This window comes from Protomyctophum parallelum (assembly GCF_964188405.1).
Source record: "Protomyctophum parallelum genome assembly, chromosome: 11".
Taxonomy (NCBI): domain Eukaryota; kingdom Metazoa; phylum Chordata; class Actinopteri; order Myctophiformes; family Myctophidae; genus Protomyctophum; species Protomyctophum parallelum.
The window spans coordinates 9,982,308-10,006,537 of NC_139707.1; the positions used below are offsets into that span (position 1 = coordinate 9,982,308).

The 24,230-nt window shown below is 49.8% G+C and overlaps 1 protein-coding gene across 13 annotated transcripts in view; it reads right to left on the reverse strand.

The window, feature by feature from the left end:
• ttn.2 (titin, tandem duplicate 2) overlaps positions 1 to 24,230 on the reverse strand; it is a 250,029-nt gene that overhangs the window by 184,942 nt on the left and 40,857 nt on the right. For 12 of the 13 annotated variants that reach the window (XM_083777342.1, XM_083777338.1, XM_083777330.1 and 9 more), the window contains exons 32-36: positions 23,287 to 23,571; positions 22,600 to 22,725; positions 22,073 to 22,261; positions 20,140 to 20,193; positions 3,691 to 3,969 (exon numbers count right to left, since the gene is read on the reverse strand). In XM_083777342.1, the coding sequence (XP_083633468.1) occupies positions 3,691 to 3,969; positions 20,140 to 20,193; positions 22,073 to 22,261; positions 22,600 to 22,725; positions 23,287 to 23,571 (933 nt within the window). The remainder of the gene's footprint in view (positions 1 to 3,690; positions 3,970 to 20,139; positions 20,194 to 22,072; positions 22,262 to 22,599; positions 22,726 to 23,286; positions 23,572 to 24,230) is intronic. The other variant, XM_083777339.1, reaches the window with a different exon arrangement.

Here is a 24,230-nt window from a genome sequence, read left to right on the forward strand (position 1 = left end):
CAAATCTCGGTCAAGTTATCGTCTGACCTTGCACGGTTAGGGTGGAGTCGCATTTCTGCTGGCCTGCCTCGTTCTCCGCCTGGCACGTGTACTTGCCGGCGTGGCCGATGGCCACCGCCGTGAATGAGAGGCTGGCGACGTTGTTGTCAAACTCCATCTTGACGTTTGGATCGTCGTCTCTCAGTATCTCAGAGTCTTTCATCCATTTAACGGCGATGGGAGCCGAGCCTTTTAGGGTTCCCTGCAGTTTCACTGCGTTTCCCAACACCACAGTGGCGCTCTCGCTCACTCTCTTTGAAAACACTGGCGGCTCTGTGTGAAAACACACCGTAATCAACAGACTGGGTCTAAAACGCACCGTGACGCAATAACCTCTGTGTAAAAACTAGGGCTGACCTCGATTAGTCGAATAGTCGACTAATCGATTGGAACCGGTCTCAGACTGACCACCTCTTAGTCGACTGAGCAAAAAAATATATATATGTTTTTTCTTTTTTGCCCCAAAAAATGTATATAAAAATACAATATTTACACAGAATCTCAATCTCACCTGCTGTGCTCAATCTGGCTAATGACAAGCCTCTCAGTTGTTCACAAAAAAAAAAAAAAAAAAAGGTTTTCTGGAGTCTATCAGGCCAGCGCACTGTGCGATTCAAGTCACAGGCAGTGGCACATTGCCACACAGGCAGACACACTCCACATGCACATTGGAGATTTGAACAGTCAGAATGTTCAAATGTGTTTATGTCCCCCACAGACCTAGTGGAATAATACAATATTTTTGTATATTTTTGTAAATATTGTATTTTTATATACCATTTTTTGGGGCAAAAAAACCTTTTTTTTTCTCTTTTTTTTTGCTCAGTCGACTATTAGTCGACTAACAGCAAATGTATTCATCTATCAGTCGACTATACAAATCCTTAGTCGGGGACAGCCCTAGTAAAAACACACCGTAATCAACAGACTGGGTCTAAAACGCACCGTGACGCAATAACCTCTGTGTAAAAACACACTGTAATCAACAGACTGGGTCTAAAACGCACCGTGACGCAATAACTAGAGCATATATATTTGCTATTTGGCGCTGCACTGTGGCGACATGGACATAAGGGCTACGCTTATGCGGGCCCTTTGTCTAAGACACATTTCTTCCTCGGGAGACAAATAATAAAGAACCTTGAACCTATCTAAGCAATGTAGAGCATATCCTATCGATTGATTTTTCGCCTAGAAAGTTGAATCGATTAAAAACTTAAGCTTTATTGTTTAATTTGGCACGTAGTAAAAACTGCCTATGTACAAGCTCACAACGGAGCAAATATTTGTACAATTCTTTTTAACCATTTTTCAGTTTTGTTTTTCACATTTCCGCCTATAATTACATTCCCAAAATAGGAATGAATTATTAATGAATTATTCTACTAGATTATCAGTGTTTTTAGTTTTTTTTTGTATCTATGAAATCGATTAGAAATAGTTTGTACCCCTAATTTCATCAGTGTCAAACTAACCTTTGAGCTTGACCTGTGCCTTGGTGGTGACTTTGCCCACACTGTTGGACACGACGCACTGATAATCTCCCACATCGATACTCTCGAACGACTGGATCTCCAGCCTGGCGAGAGAGTCCTGGGACACGACGGTATATTTGTGGTCGGTGGAAATGGCCTTCTTGTTTCTGAACCAGGTGATGTCGAAAGGAGCGCTGCCTGTGATCTCACACTGCAGCTGAGCAGCGCTGCCTTTCACCGTCTCTACCGTCTGGAGTTCTTTTCTAAAGGACGGAGGCTCTGAGAGTCGGGAGAACACGGTTACACATGCAAGACCTTCACCTGATCTCTCACTGAATAACATGACCTGTTATATGGATGGCTCTCTTCCACCACGACCTACAGAATCTTCCATGATAAGCTGAAACCTTTAGAACACTAGGACAGGTAAACTAGAACCTTCCATGATAACTTGAAAGCTTCCAGAACCCATGGAGTTGGGTTAACCCATTAACCCGTTCAGAAGACCTGAGGCCGGTTCTACAAACGCTGTGCTAACTCTGTAGTTCTGATTGAAGATCTTTCAACAGTGTTTGAACAGCCACAACAAACACAAAACACAGATGCTTTCATGTGTTAAAACCAGAACCACCACTGAAGGGAAAGGCATGTCATTTTCAAACATTTCAAACAAAATATATATATATTTTTTTTAAATTGTGAGAATTGACAATCTGGTGAATACCATTCTTGTAGTGGAAAAGAGCCATTATTGAAACTGTGTCTGACTGACAAACCTTTGACAGCTATCTGTGTGTTGCAGCTTTCACTCCCGGCGTTATTTGACACCTCACACGTGTACCTCCCGCTGTCTGAGACAACGAGGTTGATGATCTCCAACGTGGCGACGCCGCCCTTGAGAGAGATCTTGGATTTGTCTCCGTCACTGAGCTCTATCTCATTCCAGAACCAGTGAACGCGCAGCTCGGGCGTTCCTTTGACGGTGCACTGCAGCCGTGCGGCTATGCCCTGTTTCCAAGTAAGACTGGGCTCCATTTTCTTTACAAACGAGGCGGGCTCTGAAAAGTGTGGTTTTTGCCATTGTAAAAAGGAAGAAAGAGGAACCATTTAATCACCACGGTGAAAAGGGTGAGAAAAAAGATGGATTGTGGGAAATGAATTAATAAAGGGTGGAAGTGTGAAAAAACGAAAAGTGTGGAAAAACTAAGAGAAAGTGTGATGAGAAACAAAAGAAAGTGTGACAGACAAAAGAATGTCTGATGAACGAAAGAAGGTATGAAAGACAAAAGCAAAAGGAATAGCAAGACAATAGCATTCAGCACCAGGGCACAAGATGGCGCTGAAGAGCCTCGACTTCAGCATCAACTCCACCAGCTCCTTTCGAGAGTCAAACAGTGAACAGTGTTCGTTAAAAGAAAATGAAGATGAAGATCTCACCACGAAAGATCTTACCTTGCACCGTCACCTGCGTCTCGCAGGTGGCGCTGCCGGCCTCGTTGGTGGCCGTGCACGTGTATTTACCAGAGTCCTTCACTGTGGACTTGGGTATCTCAAGAACGGCCACCTTGTCCTCGAAGGACATTTTGCAGTCCATGGTTTGGTGGCACTTCTTGCCATCCCTGGCCCAGGCGGCAGTGACGCCCGTGTCCTCGCCCACCTGGCACTCCAGCCTCAGGGGCTCGCCCACCGCCGCCGAGAGTGGCGCCACACGCTTCACGAAGCTGGGTCTGTCGACGACCCTGAGCTCCGTGGTGAACGTGGCCGCGCCAACCTTGTTGGAGGCCTTGCAGAGATACGTACCCTGGTCGCTCACCTCCAGCCTCGTGATCTGGAGGGAGCATTTGTTTGTGTCGCTTTTCATGACATACTTTGGCCCCGAGGAGACGGCCACGTTGTCCTTGTGCCAGACAACGTCCATGGGGGAGGAGCCAGTGAGCGAGCACTGGAACACAGCTTGTTTGCCCACAAATAGAGTCATGGGGTCGGGTTTCGATACAAATACCGGTGGATACATTTCTACGGAGAGCAGGTATAGAACATCATGTAAAACATAGTAGGAAAAACCACCACATGCACATCATAACGCCATCAGCAAAAACAAACAAACAAACACATGAACCAATACTTTACAGTAATCCGACAAGACGACAGATCTGGCTGCGCCGCGGGGTCTTACCGGTCACGATGAGCGTGGCGGAGCAGCTGTCCGTGCCGTACTGGTTGGTGGCCTTGCAGGTGTATTCCCCGCTGTCCACCTTCATGGGTTTCACCACCTCCAGGGAGGACGAGGTCTGGCGACTGACCATCCTGTACTTCTCGCCGTTCGGGAGCTCCACGTCGGCCTTGTACCACCTGAACACCACGTTGGGGGAGTCCTGCAGCTCACACTCGAACCGGGCGGCGCTGCCCACGTTGATCTCGATGGGAGCGATCTTTTGCTTGAAGACCGGTGGCACTGTGGCACGCAGCACAGAGGAATAGCAAAAACAAAAGGTTTAAAGTTAGTATTGAAGTGGCTTGAGGATATACGTATTTATATATAATGAGAAACGGGAGCAGAGATGGTGGAATGCGACGACAATGGTGGGAGACATTCCAGGAGTGACTGTGGAGGAGAAAGATGGTGGGGTGAGTTGGCTGAAAGACCAGCCAGAACACCAGCCCCGTTCGTTGGCCATCACTTTGCACAGCAGCCTTTTTGCGGTATATAAATGTCAATTCAAAATGTACTTATTATGATTATTTTGCCAGTTAACAAATTTCAACCTGGCTTCTGTTTTCAAACGTAAAAAAAGAAAGAAAATAGCCATAATAACAAGCACACAATGTGTCATAATGCGATGCATTGTGAGCTTGTAGATCGGCTATATTCAGTATTTGTCTGTATTTGTTTTCTAATTTCCATTTTACAGCGGCAAAGACTAAAAAGCTCTGACATGGGGCTAGGTTCAGGCTGGTGGGGGAAAAGATGACAACCATGACAGATTGAAATGCTGGAGGCATGCAACCACCCAGTGAAGTGAATGGACCGACAGTGAAACATGGCACTTCATGGATGGAAAATAAAAACACAAAGTTTTCATTGTACAGTGACCGTGCAAAGAACATGAAATGAAATGGAGCCTGTAGGCCAGTATCATGGTCTTATTAGACCAGATGCTTAGCTCCAGGAGACAGCATAGAGGCATGTCGCTGGCCCACAGGCTGTACAACCTGCAGTGGTGTTAGTGCTGTAGCAGTATATCCTGCCAGCGAACTCATGCTGAACTGTGAGATGACACCGAGGTGAACACCTGTGGTCACGAGGACACAACAGATCCCCGATAAGTGACTTATTAGTTCCAGAGTGAAGATAGAGGCCTACTTTATGCTCCGTCAATACAGTGGTGTTGCGGACCGGAAATAGCGGATCAATAAGCGGGACGTATGGATCGTCTATTTCCGCCACACACACACACACCGTCATACGACAAAGCATAAATGGGGCTTTAGAAGGATGGATTGTGTGGAATAATGAGTGACAAGGTGACTTTAGAAGACCCATTATTCAAACCTCTGGAGACCACAGTGAGTGTGGATGTTGTTGTCGTCTTGCCCGCTTCGTTCTCGGCCTCACAGACATACTCTCCTTGGTGTTTCTGCCTGATAACTTTGCTGATTGTTAGTGTGTGCGTGTCGTGATCAGTAGAACACTTGAACTCCTTGCCAGACTTCACCAATTGTCCGTTGAAAAACCAGTTGACCTTGCTGACGTGCTTAATGGTGGTGCAGAAGACCATCTTACTGTCCTCTTCCATGGCCACGTCCTCCAGAGGAATGACCACCACGGGGTGTTCTCTCTGCTCCGGTCGGGACACGGTCATCACCTGCTTGAACGTCTCCTCCCTGTGCTCCAGCTGGACGCTAATGTCCACGGACCGCTCGGCGGGGACAGGCGCGGAGGGGAGGGCGCTGGTGATGTCGGCGGCACCGACGTCTCTCATGCGGCCTTTCGCCGACGCGGACCTGACCTCCTGCCTGGAGACCTGCACCGACTGCTCGAATTCCACGTGGGCTTCGGTGGACACTTTGACCACCTGGGAGAAGCCCGTCTGCTCCAGCCGAGCCGCCGTGGATTCCTGGACCACGAGCCGCTGTTCGGCTGTGGCGGATTCCAGAGCCATTTTGGATTGCGTTTTGAGAGCGGCGGATTGAACCTCGACGGCGGTGAAGTCCGCCACGCTCTCTGCTACTCTAACGGTCTCCACCACGGATGACTGCATCTCTTTGGAGCGGGCAGAGCTGACCTGTGCTTTCTGAGGCCTGTCTATCTGCATGGTACCGGGCTGCTCTGATGTGAGAACGTGCTGCTCCTGGTAAACTATGGCATGGAGAGCTGCCTGCAGTTCAGTCCTGAGCTCAGCCATCTGGGGGTATTCTCCCTCAAAAGCCAGGGTGATTTCCAAGAGGGCGCCCGCTGTGGTGATGAGGTACGTAAACACGGAACGCCTGGGCTCTTTCTGAACCTTGACCTCCTGTATCTGAGCTGCCTCTAACCTCCCGACGACGTCGGCCAATAACAGAGGCTGGTCGCGGGCCACGGCAGACTGCAGCGCGTCTCTCAGCTGGCGTTTGATATTCAAGCTGGACGCTTTGGGAATCTCAATCACAAAGGTCATCTCTTTGGGAAGAGCTGTGCTTTCTTTGGACTCAGAGGCCATCATAGACAGCTTAGGCTGTGTGCTCACACTAACTTTAGTCGACTCTGACTTGACGATCTCCCGAGAGAGCTCGCCCGTCAGCACTCGTCTCTCGTCCATCAGTATGGACTGTCTGACTGACTGACCCTCCTGGATCTGCACGGCAAAGTCCTGCTCGGCCGCGGCTAGAGGCACGCTGCTCTCCGTGGAGACCTCCTTCCCCTCTATCTGCACAGGCTCCGTGGGCACTTTGGGCTCCACGGCTGGCTGACAGCTAAAGCTGTCTACGGCCGTCAGGCTCTCGGTGTGACCTTCCACCAAGACCTGGCTATCTGCTACGCTGGTGACGTGGATCACGTTCCAGCGCTCCTCCTTCTGAACTAAAGCGCGCTGCTGCTTAGCGTCGCTGGCGAACGGAGTCTCCTTGGGGAGCTGCATGGGCTGAGAGGAGATGTGGAGAACGCTCTGAGGCCTGGGCTCCGTTCGGAGCTGCGCCTCAACGCCCGTCACAGTCACGTCTAAGTGTTTGTGATAGTCGGCCGTGAGCTGAAGTCTCTCCTCCGAGGTGGCTGCCTGTCTCCTGGCCTTTTCCTGTTTCTGTGCTGCCACCTGCTGGTCGGGCTTCTCAATAACAAGAATGCCCTCTTTGGGTAAGGTCTGCACTGGCTCTGTGGAGTGCAGATGCAGTGGAGTGGCGCTCTCTTTCTGCGGCTGTATGGTCATAGTACTGGCCTTGGCCTCGAACTCTGACGTGTCCTCACACACCACCGTCTTCTGCTCATCGTGGGTGACGGTGTGCAGCAGCGTGGGACTCTTCCTGGCGCCCGCCTTCTCCGGCGCCGGTTTCTCACAGGTGAACCTTGTCTCCGATGGGAGCAGGTCCTGATCTGTGATCACCTGCAGGTGTAACAGCTGTTCTCCCTCCACCTGTGACTGAATGGACAAGGCGCTGTCCAGACTGGGCAGAGGCTGAACACTCTCAGCTTGGAGAGTCCGTTTCTCCTCGGCCGCAAGGGCCGACTTCATCGCTCTGTCCTTGCACAGCTGCGCTGTCTCCTGACCAGGGCTTTCCATGGAGAACTTGGTCTCCTTGGATAAAGTATGTTTGGACTCACTGACCGAAGCCATGATAGGTCTGGCTGGCTCTTTGCCCGTGGAGGACTTGACAGCAGAATCTGCACTGTCTATCGCTGTGGTGTGACCCTCAGCAAGCAGCCGCTGCTCTGTCGACTGGGCCGAGTACAAGATCTTAACTCCCTCTTTGACTTTATAGCTGGTCTCAGCCTGTGGTTTGGGGATTTCGTGTGACTGTTCTTTCAGCATGGACAGCCGGGATTCCACCTGATGTCCACTGACTAGATGTTTAGGTTCTTCCGTCGGCTTCACCTGGCTGGACTTCCTGTCAGCGGGAGGCCCCGTGCTGACGGTAGAAAACGGGGTGAGCTCCTCGGCCGTGGCCGACATCACCTGTGCCCTCTTCTCCCTAGCGGCCTGAAGCTGGATGACCTCGGGACTCTGGATGCGTTCACAGTGCTGCTCCGTGAGACCCTGCCTCTCCTGGACGGAGGACGTAAAGGCAGCCTCGTGAAGCTGTTTGGCTGGAACGGCCGAGGCCCGAGGTGGATGGGTGGGGGCCGTGGACACCCTCTCCTCCACCCCGTGAGACTGCAGCACTGCAGCCCGGTGCGTGACCTGCTCTCTCTGGAGAGTAGCGGCCGAGATGTCCAGCTCTCTAAGAGCTCCCACCTGCTCACTGGGAATCACCTGTCTGTCCTCGGTACCGATGGTGTAGACCATCTGGTCTGACCTGTCCTGGCCCGGAAGGCTCACCTGGTACAGACGGGATTCGGTGGCCTGTTCTGTCACCGAGACTTTGTAGCCTTTCTTCTGGACAGTTTTGTGCTGCTGTTCCTGTTGGCGGGATGCGGACACCGCCTCCCGGAACACCACCAGCTCAGCACTGCAAGACGCCTGTCCAAACTGGTTGGACGCCTTGCACGAGTAGACGCCGCTGTCGTCCGGCCTGACCGCCTGCACATTGAGGCAGCCGGAGCCGTCGACGTTGGCCACGATCACACACCTCCTGCCGGGCTGGATCTGAAACGCACCCTTGCACCAGCTGACCACGGGGGCCGGGTCGCCCGTGGCCTTGTACTTAAAGGACACGTCGCCTCCCTCCGAGCATCGCACGGAGTCGATCTGAACCGTGAAGGCAGGGGGTTGACCCGTGACCGGCTTAAACATCTTCTCCACCCACTTCTCCGCCTGGACCACGTCCTTCTGTTTCACCTGGAGGTACGTGGTGCAGGTGGTCTGTCCGAAGCGGTTAGTGGCCGTGCAGGAGTACTCTCCCTCGTACTGCTTGGTCACCTTGGTGATGACCAGCGTGTACTCCTCTCTCTCCTCGGTCAGCGTGTAGACCGAGGAGCTCTGGATGACCTTCCCGTTGTGGAACCACTGGACGGTGGGTCTGGGGAAGCCGGACAGCGTGACGGTCAGCCTGGCCGTCTCCCCGTCGGCCGCGGCGGCCGTCGGGGAGAGTTGGGAGAGGAAAACTGGCTTTTCTTTTTTCTTCTCTAGAGAGCTAGAGAAGCGTTTGGATTCTGGCTGGAGTTCAAGTGTTTTGGTTGTTTGCGGAAGGTGTATTCCGGTGCTGTAGGTTTCTTCGTGTCGCTCCACGGTGGTGGTGATGACGGTGCTAGAGCGCTCTGTCAGGAAATAAATAAGCATTAAGGGTGTAATGAAATATAATGATGTGTTGATGTTGAAACACATGTTTATAGAGGAATTTAGGGTTTATACCTCTTGTTCTGTTTGTCTGGCTTATGTCAATGATAATTCAGACCCTGGTGTTGGGGAGGACATCTGTACTGGTTATTTCTATGATAATTCAGACCCTGGTGTTGGGGAGGACATCTGTACTGGTTATTTCTATGATAATTCAGACCCTGGTGTTGGGGAGGACCCCTATACTGGTTATTTCAATGATAATTCAGACCCTGGTGTTGGGGAGTACACCTATAGTCCCATCACTGAGGTGTACTGTGATTGGTGCTTTAAATAGAGTCCCAGCCATCACTGAGGTGTCAATCAGATAGGACTTTTCTGTGTGGACGTATGTGCTGTCAATCAGATAGGACCTTTCTCTATGGATGTATACATGGATGTGGTTCTTGAAAGTAAAAAGTATATGAGAACCACCGGTATTGTAATTGTAGCAGGCGTGGAGTCTCTGACAGTGTGATAAACTGGTTCCCCAAACGGTTCCAGATGTGATGGAACTAGGGATGCACGATTAATCGGTAGCATAATCGGAATCGACCATATCGTTATCGGAATGCTCTCAAAATAATACAGATTATTTAATCGTTTTTCACCAGCAAAAAAATTATAATAATTTGTGTACTCATCTCATTCAGTAGTCATTAAGTTGTGAAAACAGATACTTGGAAAAGAGTATATGGTATTTATTGATTGATTTGAATACTTTAACAGGCTTTGGGCCCAATTGGAGGCTTTGGCCCCCAATAGGGCCTAGGATTGCTTTCATTGTGGTCCTCTGTATAATATCGTAATCGGTCAGAATCAGTATTGGCAGATATGACCCTGCAAATAATCGGATATGGGTCATAATTTCATATTTCGTGCACCCCTAGATGGAACCGGTTCGGGTTCCTCGATGTGGGATCCGTTCTGGATTCCAACCCTTGTGTAGGCCTGTCACAATTATTACATCATCGTCCAATCGTAATCATTTGATATAATCACAATCATTCGAGAGAATTTGCCACAAATCGTTTCCATGTTGAAAAATGCTCAAACTAATATAAAACGGCAGAAATAGCAGATCTACAAACTTTCAACGTGCCACTTTGTGATGTGTTGACAGCTGGTAGATCAGCTATTTTCACAATTTTTAAACATTTTTCTTCAAGTATAACATTATTAATTATGTCAGTATACTTTTTGTATATTTGGTTTATTCGTCAACTTCGTCAAGTTGTAATGGTGACAGCTCTACCCTCCATGGATTACAATACATGATGCATGCTGTCTATTTGTGCAGTGGTGGAAAGTACATTTACTTTAAGTACAATTTGGAGGTATTTGTACTTTACTGGAGTATTTCCAATGTCCAATACTTTTACGTCTACTCCAATACATCTCAGACATTGCACTTTTACTCCTCTACAATTAATTGAAAACTGTAGTTACTTTGTAGACTTAGATATCTTAATAGACCACCATCAGCCCTACCGTATCGTATACTACATTTCGGCTATTATGAAAATAGCAGATCTACAAGTTCACAATGCGCCGTATTGTAGATTGGCTACATTTAGTACTTTACGTATATTTTGAGTTATCTACTTGTAACAGAGTACATCTACTTTGCCGTATTGATACTTAAGTTATAAATGTACTTATTCCAGCACTGTGTATTTGCGTTCCAATAAGCAGTAGAGAGCACCAAACTAAAAACATACACAGTCTTCATCTTTACACGGTCCATCTCCTTTATTCATAATTACAGCACAACATCATATAAACTCTGAGAAGAAAAAGACAATAACAGTGATTTCTGTACAAATAATGATGTTTTCTCTCTCTCTTTATTGCTGTTTATGGCCAACTAAACTGGAAATACCCTAATGGACTCAAACTGATACCTAACAACATACTGTACTCTCTCTCTAAAATGACATATTTACAACACAACTTGTTTCAAAAAGAAAGAAAAAAGAAAGTTTCACAGTCAGTCAAAGGTTCTCACAACGCACATTTCCAATAAATACTATGGAATCATTTTCACCACACCAACAATTATTAATCTAACTTCCCCACATGATAACATATTTTCTTGTAGGTTACTTTGACTGGAGACAAATTTGACCAATATTAATTTGCTTTCAATTTGCTTTCAATCTGAAAATTGTTTTAACCCACCCCCCACCCCCCCAACAAATAAATAAATAACTAAAAATAACACACAATGTATTTGTATTTATTGATACGTACTAGACAAATCATCAAGAATTAGGCTACAATATTTATATGTTGTGTTTTGCTGTATGTCCCAAAATACTGACGGATGATAAAACAGTTTGGTAACGCTTTCCTATAAGCTACTGTATCTGCATTATAAAAAACATGTTTTATATCTGACCACCATGAAGCAACAGAACGTCTTCACCTGTACCGTACTTTGTGAGGCTGAAACGCATATTTAGAATTCAGAATTTAGAGATGTGTTGAGCCGAGGGATAATTAAAAGTAAAGTGTTACCAAACTGAACGTTTTTTTCAATATCTTTGTTGTTTTGAAGAAATAATTGAGAACAGACAGACAGCCTCCTTAAACCAAAATGAACACATTCACACAGTGGTGTAAATATAGACTTTGATAAACCTCTCATAAGCACTGATTTAACAAAAAACAAAAAAAACAAATCTTTTCTATTATTTGCCCATATACACACTACAACCTTCATGTTACAGCCCAGGTTCACCCACACCAATGAGGACTTTCCACAGCCAACTATTCAAACCCTACACTGTATTAGTTCATCGGTGGCCTTTAGGTTAAACATCTTTGACACAAATAGGTAATCTACAAGCTCACAACAAGTTGCGTTGCAACACGCTGTGAACTTGGGACTCGAGACTTTGACTGCTGAATTGTACGAGGTGGTGGGGGGGCGTGTGCGCTGTGCACATGGGGTGATCACTGCCTGCCTCCTGTGAATCATTTTATTTTTGTTTAATTTCATTTTATTTTGTTCTCTGCCATGTTTTTCCACTATTTTGAAAAACATTTTAAAATAGTTCAACTAGCCAATCTACAAGCTGTTCGATGTAGATCGGCAAGTTGAACTATTTCAAAATGTATTTTTGTTAGTTTTTTTAAATATGTTTAATAAGTTTAGAGCCAAGTCGTTTTTTAGAAGACCTTCAACAGAGCAGAGGTTTCGATGGAACCGGACTGATTTTGGATGACACACTTGTACTCGCCGGCGTCGCTCTGCGTAGCGTTAGTTATGAGCAGGTTGAAATGGCCGGCGGATTTCTCCTGTACGATACACCTGCTGTCTGTGACGGCGTCTCCGTCCTTAAACCACTCGGCCGCGGGGCCGGGCTTACCGCTAACTAGACACTGGAGGATGACCGGCGTGCCGAGGGCCGCCGTCACGTTGGTCAGTGGGATAATGCATTTGGGAGGGGTCTCCGTCACCTGGAAGTGGAAGCTACACATGTCAGACGACTTCCCCTTGAACTCTATCTTGTCGTCTTTTGCCGGGTCGGCGAAAACGTCAAAGTTGATGCAAACGTATTTCTCCCCGAGTTCGCTGGTCTCGTGGTCAGTGTTGGCCACCAACCTAACCGCCCTCTGCGACTCGTCTGCCTCGTGCTGAAACTCAAACTCCAGCTCGATCTCTGACACCTCCTCGCCGTCAAACGACGTGTTGCCTACCATCATGTCAAACTTCTGAGGCTGCAACTTTGCGCTGCCCAGAGACACCGCCGTCAGCTCCCTGCCTCGGGTCTTCCCTGAGTAAGCTTTGGCGCTCAGCACCTGGAGGGAGGCTCGACACAGGGTCTCCCCGACCACGTTGATGGCCCTACACGTGTACACCCCACTGTCCTGAGACGTGACCTTACAGATCTTAAGGAAGTGGTTGTCTCCGTCGGATGACTGGAGGTATTTCTTATTATCGTGCGGGGTTTTCTTGTCTCCTTTGAACCAGGAGACAATGGGCGACGGCATGCCCATCAGAGAACACTCAAACATCACCGTGGTGCTCTCGGGGGATTCCATGTCGCAGATCGGGTTGATGAACCTCGGTGGCATCTCCGTGACCTCGAAAGCAATTTTAAGGTCGTCGTTATCCTGAGTAACAAAGTCCACGGCTCCCTCCTCGTACATGCTGGGTAAGACGTCCAGGGATATGATCATGCTCTTGCGGTCAGCACTGTACTCTGGAATGGTGATGATCTTTACCTGTCTCTCAAACTCTCTCACGTCGTTCTCATCCAGCTCCACCTCCAGCAGGATCTCCTGTGGTGACGTAGATCTCGAGGAGCCGTTGTCCTCGACATCAAACTCCATCACATGCTGGTGAGTGACAGCGGGCGGAGCAGGCATGAACCTCACCTCGTGGGACACGACCACGACCAAGGCCACGCTCCGGGCTTCGCCCACGTAGTTCACAGCCTCGCAGATGTACTCGCCCTGGTCTGCCTTTGTGACGGAGTGAATGGTCAGTCTGATGTTGTCACCATCTCTGCTCATTCTCACCCTGTCATCTGCCACCAGCTGGGTTTGGTTCCGGAACCATCTCACCTCGGGAGACGGGAGGCCAAACACCTCAGCGTAAAAAGTCAAGGACTCATTTTCAAACACTCTCTTCTTGGTGAGAGGTTTAAGGAAGGCAGGAGGGATACCCTGCACTTTCTCCTGTACAGGGCCCAAGCCTAGGTGAGGCCCCTCAGTGAGGATTCTTCTCTCGTCCAACGTTAGGATGGGAGAGGAGGACTCACCAGAAGGTGACCTCAGGTACTGAGCTGGAGAAAAGAACCTCTCACTGGAGTCATCCGTAGAGGCTCGATTGTGCCCTACAGGAGAGAAGGGGAACTCTTGGGGGGTTGAAAAATGACCAGGGCTGCCGCCAGTAGCAGGCGTGTGAAAAGACTCTGCGATTGGCTGTGAGATTCCAGTGGAGGTGGCAGGAGTATAGAACCTGTCCGTGACCTCGGCTATGTCCTCGCTAAAGGTGCTGCCTATCTCTATGGACATCTCGGACTCGGGTGACAGCGGCCTGTTCCAGTCGGTCGGAGGATTGTAGAAGTCATACACAGCATTGAATGTGACTTCCTCTACCTCCATAGAGCCCACACCGGCGGCTGCCCCCACCTCGCTTGAGATCGAGTCCAAGTCGCTACTGTCCTGCTTGGACATGGGCGCCTTCTGGGGTTCCTGTGCCTCCGGCAAACCAAATTGCCGGGCTGTGCTTTCAGCTTTGGGCTTAACGACCGGAGGAACCTCCTCCTCCGAGTGTTCCTCAGCCACAGCACCAGTCTCTGCCTCTGTGACGTCAACCTGGGAGTCTGGCATGCTGAGGAAGACGCCACTGTCAAGCTCCTCACTGAAACATGCAGGCCCTTCACTTACACATTCAACTTCCTCGCTGACGTGCTCCGTCTCAGTGAGACCAGCCACCTCCTCGCTGAGGTCTTTAGCCTCACTGCGAACCAGACCAGATCTGACAGACGTTTTCTGTTTCTCAGAACTTACTTTAGGCTTAACGACCTCACTGACGGCCCCAGTGGAGCGCTTTGCTGCCGGGGCTCTCTCACACTGGAAAGGTATGAAGCTGCTGGTTTTTTCAAACGTACGCACAGCGTCCTCTCTCACCATCTCCTCTAATAAACCTGCCTCGCTGCGTGCAGGCTTCTCTGGCAGCAGAGCCCGAGGTCTGACCAGCTCCGGTGACTCCTGCACCTCCTCTACAAAATGTAGGGGCTGGAAGGTCTGGGGGGCAGGAATTATATCACTGTCTTTCCCCAGCTCTTCCTGCTGTTCAGGGGTAACGGCCACTGCTGGGATAAACTCCTCAGGGAATACAGACTCCTTCCTCTGCTCCTCTGGGGGAGGAGCGGACGTGAGTGCCACAGGCGAGTCTGACTCAAATGCCTGTTTGATCTGAGAAACTTTGATCACAGCGGCGGAGGCCTGCAGGCCACAGCCAGATATAACTGGAGGTTCCCTGGACAAACCTGGTTTGGTTTTTGACACTTTGGCCAGACCCTGCCCTGCACTCTGTGAACTACTAGACGCAGCCGTTTGGCCAACAGACTTCCTGGCACTTCCACTGTCACCTTCTAATAATGCCACTCCACCCTCTGAAAATTGAACAGGCTCAGCAATTTGGAAAGACACATCGGCGATGCTCGCAACCTCTCCCATCTTATTCCTGGCAACACATTTATAAACCCCAGCGTTGATGTATGTGAAGTTATCAATGTATAATTTGTAGCTTCTGTCATGATCCTCAACTCTGTACTGTCCAGAGGGACTCTTGAGGCAAACATCATCATGGTACCATACAACCTCCGGTCTCGGCTCTCCTGCAACCTCACATTCCAACGTGGCGGTCTCACCATCTGAGCAGCCCATGTTCTCCAACTCAGTGAGCACCTGAGGGGCCTCCCCAGCAACATCAAAAGAGAACGTAAACTTATGTTTCACAGTCTGAGATGCCGCATCATCACCAGGCGCCTCCGATATCTTGTCCTCAACACGATCAACGATTGGAGCCCTGTCCTTGTTGTCAACTTCCTCTGCCATTTCAGGAAGAGGTGTGGGAGCCGTGACTCTGATCTCCACAGGGGAGTAGGAGTCATCGGAGCGGCAGGGTTTGCGAATGGCGGCCTCGGGCACCTGGAGCCTGGCTTTACCTGTGTCCATGTAGTACCCGAGTTCCTCATCCACACCTTCCTGAGCCACCGCCGACTCCTCTGTCACTATCACCTCCTGCCGGGAGACCTCTGAGGATCTCGCCAGCTTCTCATCACAGATCTCCAACGTGGCACTACAGATGGCTTTGCCATGTTTGTTGGTGATGACACAGTCAAATGTCCCCTCGTGGTCAGTGGTGGGGTAATAGACTGTGAGCTTTGATTCATTTGATTTGTTCATGATATCATAATCTGGGTTGTGTGCTAATGGGTGACCATCTTTGAGCCAGGTGACCGTTGGCTTAGGGTCACCATGGAACTGGCAGCTAAACTCAGACATCTCGCCGATCTTTACCTTAAGGGGTGACATTTCGTTCACAAACGTTGGACGAGAGTCCACAGTTTTATCACCTGTTTCTATCTGCTTGTTCTCCTGTGCACCTGTTGCTATCTGCTTGCTCTCCTGTGCCGACTTCCTTGCCATTCCAAATTCAAGGTGCTCATCTATTATGTGTGCACTCCTATTCATCATCATCTCTTCTCTCAGTTCTCTGCTCCTTTTCTCCTCCCCCCTCACATTCTGTCTCATCTGAACACTCTCGTCTGCCGCTTCTCTTTCTTCCCCTCCCCTTCGCTCCACTTTCACCTCAGCTTGGAAACGCTGACTGCTGCTTTTATCTGCAGTCGCAGAGTGTTCCGCCCTGTTCCCCCTCTCCGTTCTCTCCAGGCTATCCTGTGAGCTTGGTGCTCTGGGCACTTTACGATGGCTGTCGGCCTGAGCGAGGAGATGGAAGCTCTCGACAGGAGCACCTGCGAGGCGTGTAGGAGAGAGCCTACTAATAGCAGCAGGTTTGGGGTGTTGTTCTTCCCATTCCGGCTCCAGTTCAACCACCTCTTCCTGCTCCAAAATGTCCTCTTGCCAGTTCAGGAGGCGCTGAGCCAACGCCTCCTCCTCGCTGACAAAGTACTCGCTGTCCGTCTGCAGCCGGGTCTCACGGCCCTCCGTGGCCAGCTCCTGGGCTGGCGGCCAGCGCAGTTGCTCCTCCTGCTCGTCCTGGAACCCTGCGGGAACGGACTGACTGAGGAGGAAGTTCTCCTTGGATGACCTGCCCGGAGAAGCCTCTCTGTGCTGCAGCACGTCAGGCTCCTCCACCGTTGGTTCTAATGCGGCGGGCGAGTAAGGCTCCACCCAGTCTGGCTCCACCTCCACCGTCTGAACGTCGTGCTGCCATTTCATGATCCTCTGTGCCAGGGCCTCCTCCTCGCTGATGAACTGCTCCGTCTCGGCCTTCAACTCTGAGATGTTTTCCATCGACAGCTGCAGCTCACGCTCCTCTCTTGTCTTCTCAAACAGTGGTTTCATTCTCGGTGACTTCGGTGACTTCGTGGCAGACGCTTCAACCCGTGAAGTAGAGACAGCCTCTACTTCCTCTGCTCTGGACTTTATCCGCGGTGATCTGGTTGGTGGCAATGCTTCAGGTTCTGCCGACCTAGATCTAATTCTGGGGGATTTCTGGAAGGAAGGGACCGAAGCCTCTACCTCTACAGCAGTTCTTTTCTCTACCACCTCCTCGTGCTCGATACACGTTGGCTCTACCGGCGAGGGGAGATCAGTTTCAGGTTCAAATGTCTCCTCCTCTGACATCCGCACGCCCTGCTGCCACTTTCGGATGCGCAGAGCGAGGAGTTTCTCCTCGCACTCCATCCTCTCTGCATCCAGACTCTTCTCGTAGTGAGCCTTTAGAGATTCCTCTGCAGGCTCATCTTCGTAAGGCTCCGCTACATCTCCCACTTTGACCTCCTGTGTGTCTGGATCACTAAGCCTTCTCCCGTTCTTCGATCTGTACGGCTTCAGTCTAGGCGACTTCTCCCCGGCCAGCACCAAACCAACGGCTTGGCTTTTCTCAGTGGACTCTGCGTACACCGCTTCGGCCTGACCCACCTCCATCTCAACCTCGGTGACGTTGCGGCGAAGCTCGCCTGCTGCGACGTCGACCTGCGACTCTGCCGCGGTCTCTGAATAAGTTTTCCTAGACAGCCTCTCTCTATGCCGAGGGGACACGGCATCGTCGGGCTCCCCTTTCATCAACTGAATGGCCCGATTTCTCGACTGGGGTTCAAACGAGTGCCTGGCGCGACGACGCCGGGGCGACTCTCCACTCTGAGCACTGTGAGGACTCGAGCTTCTACCGTGAGTCTCCCTACGGCCGTCTCCCTGTTCAAACGGCCTGAAACTGGGCACGTCGGACAGAGAGGCGGGCTTTACCCTCAGCCTGTCCACGTAGTCCGCATAGCTGGACTCGCTGGCCACCGACTCCAGGTCAAACTCAGAGGAGGACATGGTTGACATGGACATCCTCTTCTTGTGTTTGACCACCTTCTGCAGCGTGGTGAGCTTCGCTCTCACCTCGTTGTGAAGGCTCTCTGTGTCACTGAACCTGTCGCTGTATCTATCGCTACACCTGTCACTGAATTTGTCACTGAACCTGCCACCGGTCCGCCTGTCACAGTATATGTCGCTGAACCTGTCATTAAAGCGTTCGGCCCTGTCAAACATCGGGGGAGGAGAGCGGCCGCGCTCCGAGGCCGTCTCCAGTCTCTCTCGCTGCTGCGAGAGAGACTTTTTCTCGCTTTCGGACACTTCTTTCTCTTTGGACGGCGAGTTGGTCCTAAAGAGCACACTGCGCACCAGTGAACTCTTCGACCTGGACCTGCCCTGGTGGACCTTGGTCATCTTATCAAACGGAGAGCCCACGCACCTGAGGTCCACCCTGATCTTCCTCTCCTTCCTCTGCTCTACCATGGATTCTATGCTCTCGTGAGCGCTGGCCGTGCGCTTGACAAAGCTCAGGTAATTAGCGGACTGCTCTTCCCGCAGCGACACCAGCAGCGACGCTGTGGTGTCTGCGGAACCCTCTGTGTTGAAGGCCATGACCTTGTAACTACCCGAGTCCTTCTCTACGATGCGCTCGATGATCAGGCTAGTGTTGTGCATGTGCATTCTGCTCTCGGTAAGGACCCTACGCTTGTTAATCGGCTTGTTATTGTGGAACCACAGAATGGTCGGCTGTGGAAAGGCCACCAGCTTACACCTGAGTGTCGCCGGGTCCCCCTCCAGAACGGACTGGAACTTTAGCTTTTTGGTGAACGAGGGTTTCATGTTTTCAGTCCACGACGTGACAGAGGACGTCCTGCTCGCGCAGCGATCGGCCGAGACCAGCCCGTGATCCAGGAAGTCTTCTGTGTCCGAGAAGGCTCCTCGGAGCTGGCGGTTTCGGCCGATGTCCAATCCGCTCTCTCTGCCGTACCTCAGCTCTGCGGAACAGAAAGGAGACACAGCCGTCAGTACAACAACAGGCCTCGGGCGGCAGAAAGAGAGAAGGAATTTGAATGAAATCATTAATGGAAATATTAAATGGCATGCTGCAAGACACAAAGCCATAGAAAGTAACAATGTCAACTCACCATATTTGTTCGAATAAACGCAAGACTTGATTCTTTTTATTAGAAACCTGCTGGAGGTTTTGATCCTTCTTCTGTGGAAATTTCTTCAAAACAAATTACTTACAAATTACTAAGAAGCAGGAAATGTTTCCAGAATAAACTGACGTCTCTTTGAGCGTATAAATCTTTTTGCCTCGGGGGATAATAATTCTTACCTGACTTGCAGACAGGAGAATAAACGCCCTTTCTAATCCTCACCAGAGGGACAAACGATGCACAGAGAATCAGAGCTCTCCATCAGATTGTTATCGTTTTAAACTTGCCCATAAAGGAAGCTCTAGAATTGAGTGAGAAGGCGTTTATTCGAACTAATAAGGTTTACTGGTGTTATTTAGAGTGCAAACCACAGGAATCACATCCCACTATCTGCAAGCCAGTCTAATAGATATTTGTTTGCAGGAGGAAATCATCAGGTTCCAGGTGCAACAGTGAAACGATTCCATATATCTTTTAAGGTTTTAAAAGATACACATCCTGCACGTTTTCCGTCATGCCAAAAAGAGGTTTTTTTGTTGTTTTCTTTTTTATGGATGCAAACCCCACGTTTCCAAAATTGGTACAAGCATGTCTGTCAGTGCTCTCCTGGGAGAAATGATGGCATATTCTCAACAATAACAGCAAATTCAATAACACAGAATGTCAATACTTTCATGACACATACGGTACAGACATGGCATGCTTTCTGATCATTCATATCTGCTAAGGTACCAGTTCAACCAAATAAAACTCTGTTCCCTGTCTAAAGTCAGTGCTAAAGCATAACCCAAACACTCATGGTCGATGCCTTTCCCATAATCATGTTTTAGTCGTTCATAAATCACTTTATGACGCAGACTAGCAAAGGCATTAATAGACTACTTCCAAGGGAAATATTTGGTTGAACCGTTCCTTTTCCTCCAGTACAAATGTTGAAATGGTTAAGTTTTGTGTACTGTATGTAATAATACTACCAATACTACTACTAATGATAAAGTGCGTCGTGCCTACCTTTGACTTCTTCCTCTACTTTGGCTTCAACGTGCTGCTGTGTCACTTGAGTCTCTGTGAAAGAAGAGAGAGATTCCTTTAGAGACATTATTACTGTGGACAGAAAGCCTGGAGCGATCCACCGGAGGAGCAGAACCTGGCCTGGCTATCGAACCTGTGACCTCCTGCTTACAGGAGCACAACACAGGCCACAAGAGAGGAGAGGAGAGGAGAGGAGAGGAGAGGAGAGGAGAGGAGAGGAGAGGAGAGGAGAGGAGAGGAGAGGAGAGGAGAGGAGAGGAGAGGAGAGGAGAGGAGAGGAGAGGAGAGGAGAGAAGAGGCTCGTTCTGTTGAACAACGGTGCCCGTGACATTAGTACAGACTCATAGAACCCCAGACAGGATGGAAGGATGGAGGAGTTTGTCAGCTGGAAGTGAACCTAAGGAGGAGGAGTGCTGTAAGTGGAGGTCAACATACAAGGTTTCCATGACGATATCATCGACCCTATAAGGACGAGTGGTGATGGCAGGTTCAGAGGAGGTGCCTCGTTTAGTTGTGGTGGGTTAGGGTGTGATTGTGATTGGGGAGGAGTGAGGAGGAGGCGGCAGGCTTCTCTTCCAGTGGGTAAGGGCGTGATTGGGGGAGGAGTGAGGAGGAGGAGGAAGAAGAGGAGGAGGGGGCGGCAGGCTTCTCTTCCGGTGGGTAAGGGAAGGTGATTTGGGGAGGAGGAGGAGGAGGGGGGGGCGGCAGGCTTCTCTTCCGGAGTGCGGATCCAGAGGTTTTTTTTTTTTTACCTTCCTGTTTGGTCACGCTCAGCGTAGCGGAGCACGCCGCCTCGCCGGCGCCGTTAGTGGCCCGGCACGTGTATCGCCCGGCGTGCTCCGAGAACGCGTCCACTATGATCAGCGTGGCCGTGGCTGTGGCGTCGTCGAAGTGGAACACCAGGTTCCTGGAGGGCTGCACGGGCCGCTGCTCGTGGAACCAGGAGATCTGGGGCCTGTCGCCGCCGCTGGGCGCCACGCAGGCGTGGAAGCGCGCCACGGCGCCGTGGGCCACGCTGCAGCTCACTATGGGCTGGATGAACGTGGGCTTTTGGCCCACGGAGGCTTTCTTTAGGCTGACCATGGAGACGTCCATGCAGGGGGGCTTTTTGGTCCCTGGAAGGAAGCAACGTTTGCGAAGCCTTTCAGAGTCGTGGTGCGTTGTGCGTATACGATACGTCAACTTATAGGGCTGGGCGATATGGGGGTAAAAAGCCAAATACCTCAATATGGAAATGTTGGACCATATGGTAATGTGACGGTAACAACGCTCTTTTAGATATGGGGGGATTTTATATAGGAATAAAATCGGGAAAAGATAACACTTAAGATGCCATATCACGATATTGTGATGTCCAAAATCCCTGGAAATTATCTTATTATCACAAGGTTCAATTTAACAAAAGAATAGAGAGATGAGTACTATTAGAAAATGTGATTGCCTTTAAATGTGTGAACTGCTGCACTTGGCTGTGTGTCTTTAAATGTGTATTTAAATGTGTCAACTGCTGCACTTGGCTGTGTGTCTTTAAATGTGTATTTAAATGTGTCTTTAAATGTGTATTTAAATGTGTCAACTGCTGCACTTGGCCATGTGTCTTAGTTTCTTGACCATTACATTTTACTTCTCAACACTGGATACGACCTTCGCTCGTTTCTAGGCACGTAACCATTCCCTAAACTCCCGATACGGTCCCAATCACGATACTAATAAGTTCACCGTTCCAGTTCATTGCCCAGCCCTGCATCAACTCATCAACTCACAGAACACACAGCGTCGGAGAGCAGGGAACGAACACGGTAGAACGGTTTAGCCCTGGACCCAAAAGTAGGGATGGAGCTCGTTAATGTTTATTGATAACGAGCACGAGCAGGACATTAGAACAGTGACAGCGGAACATTAAAACACTCACCGTCCAAGCGCAGCGCGGCAGAGCAGGACACAGTGCCCCCCCTGTTGGTGGCCGTGCAGCGGTACTGCCCCACGTCCTCCGCGTAGACCCGCGAGATCTCCAGCTGACAGTTGTCGTCAAACTGGGAGATCCTGACGGCCTCCGACTGCCTCAGCTCCGTCTGCCCGCGGAACCACGTGATCTTCACGTCTGGAGAGAGCCAAGCATATAAGGTCAAATATCCATACTTGGCACAGTATCTCAACTTAATATAGCATCTGATTGATGGCAGAAACGCCAAGAAACTATTTTTGCATAATTTATTTATTTGCATGAAACCTTTTTTTTCTTTTTTTTACAAAATTTCCTCCATAAAGTCCTAGTATTACAAAGTAGTAGTAAGGTTTGCGAGTAGAAATACTGTATATCTTGCAGGGTTATTTTTACAGAGTGAATTATAGGGACGCTACATTGTTAAAGTAGTTAATCTAATGGTACAGTTTGTTTGGACGAGCAGGGAATAGAACATCAGAGGTTGTTGTGGTTACCGTCTCCGCGGACGCGGCACTGGAAGCGTGCCGACTCGCCCTCTCTGGCGGAGGTGTCAGCGATGGAAGAGATGACCACGGGAGGGGTCATGGGAACGGCTGTGTCTGGAGACACCGCCTCAGACACTGGACGCACACACACACACAGACACACACACACAGACACACACGCACACGCACAGATAAAAGGTCAATTTGAGGGTCCTTGGCATGAAAAGGTTTGGGAACCACTGTCTTAGAGTACAATGTGTGGTTCCATTCACACGGTACTATATATCTGTATTTCCCTGACAACCAAAGACGTGGAGGATGACTAAGAGGACATTGCAAGATCCAGACAGCTGTCTGTAGCGCATTTTCAAGATCTGGTGGCCAAACAAAATCAGAAGTGAAGAACTCTGGAGGAAAGGGAGTCAGGAACCAGTGGAGAAACAGATCCTAAGGAGAAAGTGGGGATGGATTGGCCACACCCTGAGGAAACCGGCAGCTAGTACAACGCGCCAGGCACTGACTTGGAACCCCCAGGGGAAGCGGAAGAGAGGGCCTAAGAACACCTGGAGGCGGGACACTGAGGCGGAGCTGAAGAGACAGGGAATCAGCTGGGGAGAGGCAGAAAGAACAGCCCAAAACCGCGTTGGATGGAGAAGAGTCGTTGATGGGCCTAAGTAAGTAAGTATTTCCCTGTACCTTCCACGTTGAGCGAGGCCGTGCTGGTGGCCGTTCCGTAGTCGTTCTTGGCCTGGCAGTTGTAGACGGCGGCGTCTTCGGGGAACACCTCGATGAGGAGCAGCGTGTGCTCGTTGCCGTCGTGAAGGAACTTGACCTTGAAGCCGGGAGCCAGAGCCTGGGAGTTCTTGAACCAGGAGACCTGGGGCTGTGGCACGCCCACCACCTGCACCGAGAAGCGGGCCGGCTTACCGGCATCCACCGACTGGGGCTCCATGTGCTGGACGATCTGGGGGGGTTCAGGGGCTGCAGAGAGAGAGAGACGTCACTGATGTTGCTCTGGAGACGGAAGTCTGGAGCTCTCTGGTGGAGCCTATGCCGTGTGGGCGTCTAAGCACCGCCCGCGCTCATATGACTGTGAATGTGTAGCTCCGGGGGGCCTCGTAAAGACATCAAGCGCCTCCTATTCCCCCGTCACACTGGCTGACTAAAAACCAAGGACTGTCTAAAGAGGACGAGACGCGAAGACCGTACGGGCGACGCCATGTTGCTCCATGGCAGTGTTGCCAACTCGTGACAGAAATAAGCCAACCCACCTCCAAAAACAAGCCAAAACAAACCCAATAATATGACCATATAATCCTAAAAAAAAAAAAAGATTTGATGCATTTATCATTAAAAATACTATGTAATTCTATGATAATTAATGTTTTAGTAACTTATTATACTAATAATTAGCCTATAAAGAAAAGGATCTCTGGAAAAAAGGAAGCCAAAAGTCGCGGGAAATAAGCAGACTTGGCAACCCTGCTCGATGGAAGGAAAGAAACATGCGCAGTTGAGACCAAGGAAGCCAAGGAAGGGTTGGAGACACTCGCTGCGCTCATGTCTCACCACGCATCTCACCCATTGTCAAATAAACGGTAACCTGAGACCTCTTGTGGCTTATAGCTTTAACGTCCTAC